The 12,654-nt window shown below is 38.9% G+C and overlaps 1 protein-coding gene across 6 annotated transcripts in view; it reads left to right on the top strand.

Annotated features, from left to right (window-relative positions):
* The window catches only part of GAS2L3 (growth arrest specific 2 like 3), a 35,591-nt gene extending 30,326 nt beyond the window's left edge, over window positions 1-5,265 (top strand). For 5 of the 6 annotated variants that reach the window (XM_043881993.1, XM_043881994.1, XM_043881997.1 and 2 more), the window contains one exon: window positions 1,286-5,265. In XM_043881993.1, coding sequence (XP_043737928.1) covers window positions 1,286-2,602 — 1,317 coding nt within the window. In that variant the 3' untranslated portion in view covers window positions 2,603-5,265. Of the gene's footprint in view, window positions 1-1,278 lie in introns of all 6 variants that reach the window. The other variant, XM_043881998.1, reaches the window with a different exon arrangement.
* Window positions 5,266-12,654: the final 7,389 nt, after the last annotated feature.

The following is a 12,654-nucleotide window of genomic DNA, read 5'->3' as shown; positions in this document are numbered from 1 at the left end:
GTTTATACCCCCATCCCTCCCCAGGTTCAGATCTTGTTTTGAGCAACTAACCATAGGGATAGCTAAGACTATTTAGACTTTGGATATAATTGGGGGAAAAAATATCTTTGAACACCTCAGGTAACTTATTTCATTTCCAGACTTCCTAAGAAGGAATAGTTTTCTATCATAAGAAGAAAGAAGCAAAATCAGAACATCTAATAAGATTAAATGTCAGTAAGAAGAAAAATAAATAGAAATATTGTAGTTGATAATAACATAAGACTTTGAGTTTTAAGTGTGAAGCCTTTTTTTTTTGCTGACACAGCGTCTAGACTAATATTCTAATACACATGCTCGTTTTCTTCCTTTATCCTTTCTGTAATCTGTTATTGATTAATTGTCCCTGTTGCTTATAAGTAGATTCAAGTTTTACCTGCTCAGCATTCTGTCCACTTCTGATACAAGAGCTGTTTTATTCCCAAGTTAGGAATGTAATATAAAAGTATGTAAAAAAATCCAATTTCACTATCCACATTTTCTTTGATTTCATATATTATCATTAGATCCCCATACCCTACTCAACTCACCCAGAAACTGGTACATGCACTTTCTGTCTTTTAATTAACTTTCTTTTCTTAAGCAGTATGATACAGTGACAGTGTACAGAGCGTGGGATTTGGAGTTAAAATTTGTAGAGCAGTCTCATACAACTGTGCCGATTTGCCTGTTGAATGAACAGGGTAGGGGCCTGAGGTCCAGTTTAGGCTGCCCTGGCAGACCCAGGATGTACCGTTTCTGCATGAAGGCACCATTTGGGACCTGGTAAATGTGAGTTCAGGCCAAGTTGGTGATTTGGGACAGTTTCCTTAGTCTCTCAGAGCCATTAGTTCCTCATCTGCAGAGAAGAACTAGAAATAGATTATATCAAAGTTTTGGAAAGATTAAATTGATATTATTAATGTGAATGTAATTTATTAAATTCTAAGGTATAAAATTTGGTCATTTTTATTGTTCTACTGAGCAGTGTTCTCCTTGTAGTTTTGCACTCAGTAATTTGGATTTTTAGGATGTAAGCTGTGTGTAAATATCTTCCTTACAAACTGGAAGACTCTATTGTTAGTGGCATGATTCAGTATGAATTAAATTTTAATAATACAAGAAAGAGACTGTCAATTTATAGTGAAGCTGTTGGCAAATACACTGTGTTTCATAGTCACAGACACCACAGACTGTGACTGCTAATAAATTATGGCTACACCTTACAGTTTTACAGTTTTATTTTTTGCTTTCTTTTGGGGGAAAGATGCTTCACGGAAAACATGTCATGGTCCGTGTCGGTGGAGGCTGGGATACTCTTCAAGGATTTTTGCTTAAATATGACCCGTGTCGAATATTACAGTTTGCTACGCTAGAACAGAAAATTCTAGCATTTCAAAAAGGAGTTTCCAATGAAAGTGTGCCTGATTCGCCCGCCAGAACACCTCAGCCTCCTGAAATGAATCCTTTGTCAGCAGTTAGCATGTTTCAGAAACAAAACTCAAAACCTGGCACACCAGTTGGTGTCCCAAAGGCCAAAGAGAAGCAAGTCCATCTGCCATCTGCGTTGCCATCATCGTCTTCCCTGAAAGGAGGGAATCTGGCCCCAGGGTCAGTCCGTTCTAAATTGGCAACTTCTCCAGCAGCGTCTTCTCATCTCAAACTCACATCTTCAAAGGGCATAACAAAGAAACCACAGGCTCCTTCTAACAATGCGTCATCTTCACATGCTTCTTTAAATCCAGTGGGTAAAAGCACTTTTTCACCAGCTTTATCAAGAGCAGCACCTTGTGTATCTGAGTCGCTGAGAAAATGTATCTCATCACAGAGTACTCCTAAGACCAAGCGTGTTCCGGCCCAGAAGTCAAGAGATATGCCTGAGTCTACGCTTCTGCCAAATAAGTGTTCTGGAAAAACTGAACCAAAGCATTTGAAACACAATCATGTACCTTCCAGGGATCACGCAGTCTCTCCCTCAGCTTCACATTTAAATTCATCATCAAAGTGTCCAAAGCCACCTAAGGCACATCTACACGTGAGGCCTGACCCTTCCTCCTTCCAGTCCCCTGCAGAAGTGACAACAGCCAGTTCCAAAACTGTCACCAGGAGTCTGGAAACACGGACTCAGCCCCATGGTAGAGCTCCGCAAGCCCAGAAACCTAAGTCGGCCCTGAATTTAAACCAGCCACTTTCTGTATCCTCAGTTGCTCCTGCAAAAGCTGCACAGAAATTGAAAGATAAGAATATGGTTTCAGTTGCCAAAAAGCAACCTCAGAATAAAAGCACGCCCCAGAAGACAGGACCCAGCTCCTCCAGGTCCCCGGGCCGTACCCCACTGTCCATCGTGAGTCTTCCCCAGTCTTCTGCCAAAACACAACCTGAACCAAGGTCAGTACAGACTGCCACCGAGAGCCAGTGCTCAGCTACTGGGCCTCCCAAAAGTGGCAAAGCCCCAGCTTCAACCAGGAAGCCACCCTCATCTGTCAAGGAGACGGTCAGTGCCGATAAAAAACCTTCTGCTAAAAAAAAGGAAGACGATGACCATTATTTCGTTATGACGGGAAGTAAGAAACCTAGAAAATAAATATGATGTGTCACTCTAAGAAAACAAGAGAGAAAGAGGGTGAATGTGTTAACTTCTCATCCTAAAAGGTTTCTCCTGTTTGTGTTTATCCAAATAGGTTCAGACATTAGGTATAATAATAAGAAGGGATATAGGCTGGGCCCAGGGGAAGTCTCAGAATTCACATACCTGAATTCACCAGAAGGTAACTGTTTGAGGCAGACAGCGGTCAAATCACCAGGAGGTTCTCATTAGTTATAGACATATCATTTTCCATCCGTGACATTTTTGTTAATGTCTACCCACTAAGGGAATCATAAAGTCAAATAACACTACTAGGACTGTAACCATAGTTGCTATATTTTGAGTATGCATTAAAATATGGCGGTTATTACCTGCCGATAGCCATAGAGGTGCTCTTGTTACGTTATTGCAGTATAGTTTAAAAGCAACGGTTTGGCACTTGTCTTGGCACCTAGTTTAGGCTCCTGATCAGGATTGTTGAGAGGAACAATACCGCGTACTGATGGCTGTACTGACTGCTTGCTGTTACACTGGGTGTGGGAGAATGGTTACTACTTAAACACTTTTTAAGCTTTCCAAATCAGAAAGAACTGATTTTTTAACTGACTTATATTAACATCGATAATATTTTGTTACCAGTGTTTTTGGTAAAAAAACAAATTAAGATATAGAAATATAAATTGAAATTTGGAAAAAAAGTTCATGTATTATTTATAAGAACTTATATTTTTAATGGACATTGTGCAATGTGAAAGGGGAAACACCTTAGTAGTTTTAGCACAGTAGAATATTTTTTAATAATGCAATTTTCTATGAGTGCAGATGGCAGTTTTTACATTAAAATAATGTTAACATCGAAATTATATTTTTACAATCTCAAAATTAAGGTGATAGTGAAGAAAAAGTGGTGCTGCATAAAAATTCTATCATGTGATTGTTAATTTTCTTTATAGTAATACCCATTTTAATTAGTTTTCCAGTTACGTTTTCTTCAATCATGTCATGCTGCCTTCAGTTTTCCAATGTCAAACAGTCAGTATGTACCATTTTCTGTTCTGTAGGCAGATTCTCGAAAGAACTTACCCAGATAATATAATGACTACATAGACTCCATCAATCTAACATATTTGTAAATAATATGTTTTTAAAAGATTGTGCCTATTTAAAAATTTATTAATGTACTTTCAGAAGTTTTAGGGATGTGTTTAATAACTTTACAGTATTATCAGTTATTCCATATTGAGGTTTGTGTTTCCCTATTTTAAACTAAAATGTGTTTTCTAAAGAAAAATAATGGTTCACACAAATATGCAAACATAGAATAGCCATCTTAAGCTGACTACTAATGTTTATAGATTATAAAGCATGACACTTTTGTATAAAACTAAGTGATCTTTTGTCTGAGGAATAAAGACAAAAGTTACATGCAAGCTAGTTTTTGAAATAATTGATGCTTCTCGTAAAAGAGATGGTCACCAGAATAGTTTAGTTTCCCTGTCGGTCTGGGCATTGAGGGAGATAATATTTACATCTTTGGAAAGTAAAGTCAGGATTCAAGAAGTACTGGAAGCTTTACATTTCTAGTGATAAGAAACATTTACTGTATCTTTCAAAAAGGAAGAATTTTACCTTCAGGAAGGTGTTTGTTTATTCCTTTGTAAGACCAAACAGTGCTTCTGTATCAGTAACATCAGGAATAAAATTGTCATGTGGCACAAATTCCAAGAACTAGTTTTTATTTTTTTCAGTTGGAAGTTAATTCATAAATAGCCCTATTTTCATCAGGCCACTGATAGTAGGAATTTCTAATTCCTATAATTCTGTTTTAATTTCATACTTTGATGCAGTGAGAATATTCTTGAAATACTCATTTAATCCAATATTCATGGCTAGAAAATTTCTCCAATTATATCCACATTGGATGAATTTTTATTTATAGACAGCTTACTCTTCCAAAATAAAGCTATTTTTTTTTAAAGTAAGCAATGGCTGAAAGATAATTCTTTCAAATGTATTTTGATATGCTCTTAAAAGACCTGGTGTTTCTAATTGTTTTCACAGTTTTAAAAGTACATTGTTGAAGTTGGGAAGAAATTTTCATTTCTTAATAATAGTGCATGATTTTTCAAGTTCCTTTTTGTTTAATATTTAATAAAGTGAATATTAAGCTTAAAGTACTAAAGTACCTGGAAGAAGAAATAAAGTGTACTTCCAAGAAAGAATGGAATGTTTTTCCATTGCTATAATTTGTTGTTGTGAATAACATATCAAATTAACCTTCAGGGGAAGATGAAATGCTGGCTATTTTTGCATTGTTTGAGTCTTACAGTAGGTGTTTAAAACTTAAATCTTCAAAATGTTTTGATAAATTAGATGAGCTGTAACTTTCTTCTTCACACTAAATTTACAATGCTTAAAGGATAAGGGAAATTTTTTGAGAAAAAGATTGCCATAACCTCTGTGATGTATAGCTGATATAAAAATCTACTTTTTTAAAAGCCATCAGTAACGATTGTCAAGATACAGTCTTGTTATCCAGGTTTGCATACAGACTCCATTTGAATCCAAATTTATGTATATTTTCTTGGACTCGCAATGTTTGTATCAGATTTTAACTTAAATATAATTTCTCAAGTATTAAAATTTAATGTATATACCAAGTCCTCAATTTACTTTTTTATGTGTTCTGAGTATATTCTGATCACTTGGTTCATGTGAGAAATTGCATATATGATGCAACTAAGACCCGATGCAGCCAAATGAATAAATAAATATTAAAAAAAAATAATATTGGTGTTGATTTATCTTAAAAGAAGTGTGTATGGTGATGAAGTGATTTAAGAGATTGCAATGATAAAACATTAATATATAATACTTAATTGTCTGCATTCTGCCAGGCACAATATTTATTGCATGGTGTTGGCATGTAGTGTGTTATCTGTTATAATTAACCTCTTGTGGCTAGTCTTTTATGGTTTCATATAACACATTTTATCTATTTTGACCAACTTTCTTAAATTACTTTTGATAAATTATTTCACAAATTATAATGAATGAATTTAGTAGAATGGATTAATGTTGGGTGTGATTGTTGAGGACCTCTAGTGGTCAAATTGTGGCATTGTTGAAACACTTTTGTCAACTTAAATCACTGTTTTCTACAACCTCTCTCGAGTTATGGGAGATAGAGGAATAGGATAGTCATCACATTCAAGAACCTTGGGTTTATAGAGCACTATGAAACTCATGAAGCACTTTCAATTACACAGTTTCAAAAATATCCAGTCTTCTGAACAGTTCCATGAGATAGTATTATCTTCTTTAGAATATAAACACCATAAAGACAGGAATTGCATCTGTTTTGTTTACCAATGTTTTCCAGAGCCTAAACCAATGCTTGGCACATATAGACATTAAGTAAATATTTGTTAATAAAAAATGAATGAACTCTTTTTTTGTAAATGAGGAAACTAAGGGTCAAGATAATTGACAGTAGTAAATATAAAAAATACCCTAGTAGGATTGCTTAATTGAATTTTATTTAAAGGATAATTTTACTTTTACCTGTTTAGAACTTTACACAAATTTGATTTGTTCTTTGTGTTAATTTGATAAAATAGGAGTTTAGTGGCATCTTTTTTTTTTAAATGGCGTATTTTAAAAAAAATCTGTTGGAATATCACATTCTCTGTTTTCTTTATTTCTTCCTTTATTTAATTGGTTTTGATTTACTCTTTTTTATTTGTATCATTTCTTTTTAGATTCTGCATATAAGGGATGTCACAGGATATTTCTTTCTCTGTCTGACTCTACTCACTGTGACTGTCTCTTAAGGAATTACCCTTTATTTTAAATATTCTAAACTTGAATACATTTATAGAGATTGGTGTATTCTTACATTTTTAACTTAATATTTATAAAGCACTTAACCTGTATTCAAAGTAAGTTCTAGGAATGATGAATGTTTGCACTCAATCCTCAGGACAATGTCATGAAGTCGAGGTGCTCTGTAAATATTTGCTGGATAAATGAATGAAAAAAATAAGTTAAAGCTAGCACAAAATACTTATATTGGCAATTAAAATAAATTCCGTGCTAGTGCAGTGGAAATAGATTTTGGTGAAAGGTACTACTTGCAGGTGGCCCAAGAATCTCCAGGTTTAAAAACATTAAAAAAAAAAAAAAAGATTGCTCTTTGAGTGAACAGGAAAAATAAAAATAAATTTTCTTCTTCTTCCAGGAGGAATAAATAAATTTAAATTTCTCTCACACAGCCCGGACAAGGTAATACAAAGTTGTGTCATGTAATTTCAGTAATTACTTCAGTAATTCACTGCACCATGCTAGGTGCTCAGGGACCCAATAGTCAGCTGTGGAAGGAGATGCCAGACTGTGGTGTATGCGTACTGGAAGAGGAGTGGAACGTGACGTTTCTTATTTCATTCCAAAGCCCCGAGGTAACATGATGCAAGTGCCTTTAAACAACGATTTGTGGTAGTTTCCATCTATGTTAAGCATCAGTGAAAATAATTTTTGAAGTTCAGGAAGTCCCAGGTGTCCTTAAAGATTGGGGAAAAAAAAAATCATCACTACTGAGAATGACAGCCCTTGAAATCAGTGAAGCCCGAAGGGGAAGCGAAGAGGCCAGGATGGTCTTCAGAGGCTACTATAGCAGGAACTGAGGGTTCTGACTTTACCCACTGCTTCTCCCCCAGCCCTTCACCTGCCTCACCATTACCCTCCACGTCACTGCTTAAACATCACTTACTCAGAAGCTTCCAGGCCCTCCGAGCCTTGGCTGGATGCCTCTGTGTACCTTCTTCACTCCTTACACTTGTCCTGTCACTGCATTGCCCCCTAACAGTTACTTTCCCACTACTTACTCAGTTCCTCACTTGCCGACAGTTGCAGCTCCTGGGTTTAATGTCTGCGTTTAATGCCTAAGTGTGTGTGGAGGGAAGGAAGTAGTCTTTTACTGATGGAAATAAGCATCTGTATGTATAAAGTGACCCTCTAATTGAATATTGTTGGCCCACCTACTGTTAAAATGTTTTTTTTTTTCCTGGGGAAATGTCATGGCAGAGTTTGGAAAAAGCTCCATAGAAGACCTACTTATTTCTGGAGGGGAATGGAGAGGAGAAGGGGGAGGGCAGTAATCAGAGAGGCCTCGAAGTAATGTATTTCTTCTGTTACGTTCAGTTCACTTCAGTCGCTCAGTCCGACTCTTTGCGACCCCATGGACCGCAGCATGCCAGGCCTCCCTGTCCATCACCAACTCCCGGAGTCTACTCAAACTCATCTCCATTGAGTTGGTGATGCCATCCAACCATCTCATCCTCTGTCATCCCCTTCTCCTCCTGCCTTCACTCTTTCCCAGCATCAGGATCTTTTCAAATGAGTCAGCTCTTTGCATCAGGTGGCCAAAGTATTGGAATTTCAGCTTCAGCATCAGTCCTTCCAATGAACACCCAGGACTGATCTCCTTTAGGATGGACTGGTTGGATCTCCTTGCAGTCCAAGGGACTCTCAAGAGTCTTCTCCAACACCACAGTTCAAAAGCATCAATTCTTCGGCGCTCAGCTTTCTGTATAGTCCAACTCTCACATCCATACATGACCACTGGAAAAACCATTGCCTTGACTAGATGGACTTTTGTTGACAAAGTAATGTCTCTGCTTTTTAATATGCTGTCTAGGTTGGTCATCACTTTTCTTCCAAGGAGCAAGCTTCTTTTAATTTCATGGCTGCAATAACCATCTGCAGTGATTTTGGAGCCCAGAAAAAGAAAGTCAGCCACTGTTTCCCCATCTATTTGCCATGAAGTGATGGGACCGGATGCCATGATCTTAGTTTTCTGAATGCTGAGCTTTAAGCCAACTTTATCACTCTCCTCTTTCACTTTCATCAAGAGGCTCTTTAATTCCTCTTCACTTTCTGCCATAAGGGTGGTGTCATCTGCATATCTGAGGTTATTGCTATTTTTCCTGGCAATCTTGATTCTGGCTTGTGCTTCATCCAGCCCAGCATTTCTCATGATGTACTCTGCATATAAGTTACATTAGCTCCAGAGAATGCTGCATTTTTATAGAAGAAAAATGTTAGAAACTTCTCAACTGTCTATACAGGTTTTTGTTTTAAAACATTTATTTTCAAAAAAAAAAAAAAAAAAAAAGAAACATTTATTTTCGGGGTTGTGAGAATTTACTCAGAGCATCATATATAGACAGAGGTTAGCAAGAGTCCTACTACTACCTAATTCTGTTCTCACACTGAACAGATGAGGAAACTCGGGCCCCAGGGAGTTTGTCAGTATAGCCCATTAGTTACCAAATTCACACCACCTGGGAGCAAGAGTGAATGCGGCAGTGGTCCCAGGGGGCTATGTGAGTCACCCTGATTGCTGGTCCCTTCAATGTATCTTAAATGCCCTGAGTCCAGCCCAGCAGACTCCTTGTATTACCTGTATGGATGATTGGTTCCAGAGCAATCTACTGGACCGCAAGGCAGTGAAACTTCATTAATTTGTTCATTTAGCAAACAGTTCTGAGTGCCTCCTTCATGACAGTCACCAAGTTTTGTGCTGGGGATACCGTGGTAAGACCAGTCCCTGCTCTCCAGGATGTGACAGTCTTTGTTCAGGTGACTAACAACTACAAAGGATGATCTTTTTGACTGTAGCCCCCTCAGTTCTTTCTGGGGTGAGATACTTTGGTGAGAATAGCCTGTCTTTTCTCATATTGCTTCAGATCGGAAGCCCATAGAAACAAACAACAACAACAACAAAAAAAACCCTGTTATTTGTATCTGAGCCTCAAGAACAAGAGTCATTCATCACCAATTGTTACTCAAAAAAATGGAGCAGAGAGGATCAGATCTTTAAGGATTGGAAACAGAAATCTGAGCTTTCTCTGCATAAGCCATTACGTAGAAATTAAGAAGCACACATATCTAATACAAAGATGCTCTTCTAACTCCATAGGATGTTTCCTGTGACAGTGGGGATTGATTCCCACCCTTCCCCCTCCAGAGACTCCACCTTGACCTTAACAAGTCACCCTGCCGCGGACAGAGGCAAGATCTCAAACTAGCTGCCTATAGGAAGGCTGGTCTCTGTCCAGCCACTTCAGTTATGTCGGAGGAACACAGCTTCGAGCAGACACTCTCAGTGATTTGACATCTCAGTGCCACCTCCCACTGCCCCAGCAGATGACAGGAAAGTTGTGCTGTAAAGTGGATGGCTATGACTCAGAACAGCACCTTCGGCCTCTGCAGCATCTTCTCGCTGTCCTGCAGCCCAAAGGGACCCATAGGTGTCCCAAGGAGACTTGCTGTGTTAGGTCAGCACTTTTGTCTGCAAGAAACAGATTCACTTTGGTTTTCTTTAGTACTGGGCTTTATGGATACACTGGGCTTTAACAGGACAATAGGAATCTGGCAGCAACCCAGAAGTATCTGTGCAGTGAGCCTCACAGAAATTGGAACTGGAGTCTCCCAGAAGCACAAGGAGCTCTAGAGTCAGGTAACCTCATCTCCCTTCTGCAGCCCAAGTTTCCCCTCTTCACTCTGGTGCTCTGCCAGGAATATACTCTAGCCAGCCTCCAGGTTTCTGCACATCTTTGGGTGTTTTCTTGCATCTTCTCCAAAATTATACAGCCAACCAAACAACTGCCTGATGTACCACTTACCAGTTCAGAGTCTCCGTGAGAATCTGGTTGGCTTAGTTAATTACCATTGTTTTTGTGCAGATTTTTTGCTCCAGGCCTCTGCACAGGTCAACCAATGAACTTACTGTCCTCCATATACCCATCCCCCTTGATCAACCAGCCTGGTGCACAGATAGATCATGTGGTCTAGAGCCTGGTTACCTTGATGTACGGACAGCTTGGTCCACTTGTCTTAGAGCCAGTTTTCCTTAAAAGACTGGGCATGACTGATTTGTCCAGTCCTCTTGGTAAACAAGCCCAGAGTTAGGTTGGATTTGGTCTAAGGTCCCAAGGGAGGTCTTTTTGCATCAGGGAGCCTTCAATTTCTAGCATTGACCCTTTCTTTCAAGATCATTGAATCCAATATGATGGTAGATGTAGTCCCCCCAAATCTAAATCCATACTTGATGGCTAGAAATATACAGATATAGATATGTTACTGAGGATGGGTATAAGTAATGTTCAAATCAGCAAGTTTTATTTTACCCCTGATTTGAACAGTGGGCCAATTCAGGAAACCTGGTGTGTGTGCAGCCCACTGTGGGGTCTTCCAAAACCCTTTTCTGACAGGGAGAGAGAATGTTCTAGACCCTTGCTTCCCAACTTCTAGAGAAAACACTCCAACTCTTACAATACAGCATCAAAACAAGCAATTGATTTAATCAGTTTGTTTAAAAAGAAAAAAACAGGCATACCAGTGCTTGGAAATCGTGTAAAAACAACCAAGATTGGTTGACTTTTTCTTTTGGTGGTTTGGTGTTTTAAAGACACCGTTTGAGATGCCCAGAATGTATTTTATCAGCCAGAATCATTTCTGTCCCCAAGTGACTTTCAGTGACTCCTTGAAAGTGTTCAAGGGCTTTTACCTGCACCGAGTCTTTGATTGTTTTTCCTAAGAAGTTCCTGTTAGATGAAATGGCACTTCTGTATAAGATAAATTAAGATTGATTTTTATTTAATAACACTGGTTTTGAAGCTAGCAGATATTCACTGCTGTCTATTTGCCTCCTTGGAGAGCAGAACTTTGCTGTTCCTTACAATTCTTCCTTGTTCAAGTGATTATAGGAGGAACAAAAAGAAGCTATTAGTAGATTTCACCACCATATTTAGAGCTTTATCCTAAAACCTGAAGAGGTTTTGAAATCACACTTATATAGAATTCACTTTGTGCCAGATACTGTTCTAAATATATATATATTTAAATAAAATAAATTTAATAAAATAAATGAATTTAAATAAAATAAATCAAATATATTTGAATATATATTTAAACAAATTTAAATATATTTAAATATGTATAAATTTAAATATATATATAAATAAATACTTTCCATGTAGTAACTTATTTAATGTTTACAACTCTGTAAGATAGATTCTATGACTACCCCTACTTTATAGACGAGAAAACTGAGGTACTGAGATATTTCTTCCATTCCTCTGTGTTGAGGCCTGACACTTCGTCATCTGAGACAAATACTCGGTTTTCAACTCTTCAGCTTTCCCCAGAAGTGGTTCGCTGGGCAGAGAAGCACGGGCCGGTCACACACTGTCACGGGAGTCTCCTCTTTAGGGGCCTGGCCACGTGCTCAGGTGTCAGACCCATGGTGTGCGGGTGTGTGTAGGAGTCACAGCCGTCGGCCTCCCTCAGAGCCACGGCTGGCCAAGTGTGGCCTCTCTCACAGCCAGTTTCTCTCGCATCCCCAGCACTTCCCCGCTAATCCTACAGACAGGCTCAAGTCTGACCACGCTTTCTTCTTTTTCTCCCTCATCCCCAAGTGGCCACCATGTGTTGGTCAGGATGGGCTAGGCTTTGCTGTGGGAAAGCACTCTTCATGGCTTGTAGCAACAGAAAGTTACTTCTCAGTCATGCCGGATGTCCATCAGGGCCTTCGAGGGCTCTGCTCATCTTAGAGGCTTGGGGACCCAGGCTGGTGGAAGCTCCATCCTTACGTCAGCACTTACCCTGAAAGGGGGAAGGGGTGTGGGAGTGGCCGGCCCCTGCTTTTTGAAACTCCTGTTTGGATCTTGCTGATGTGACTGGCTTTCCTCACGTTCTCTGACCCTTCACTCTTGTGTTCTGACTTGTGCTCCCGTGCTGCCCTTCCCACGTAGCTGCCCCCTGAGGACCATTCCTTGGCCCTTTTCTAGCAAAAAAAACCTTTCCTTCCTTCCATTTCTGTGTGAATGACTTCAGATCTTTATTTTTCAGCCCAGTTTCCCCGAGTCCCACTTCCACTGTCAGTAGTCATCAGCCTTCTCCCATTACTACCTCAGAATCTCTTACCTCAAAAGAAAATTTCCACCTCTGCCAAATCAACTCTTCCTCCAGCTCCCATGTTCCTGCTG

The sequence above is a fragment of the Cervus elaphus genome, chromosome 22, assembly GCF_910594005.1.
Source record: "Cervus elaphus chromosome 22, mCerEla1.1, whole genome shotgun sequence".
Taxonomy (NCBI): Eukaryota; Metazoa; Chordata; class Mammalia; order Artiodactyla; family Cervidae; genus Cervus; species Cervus elaphus.
The sequence above is the reverse complement of the archived record's forward strand: the minus strand, read 5'-3'. Positions and strand labels throughout refer to the sequence as shown.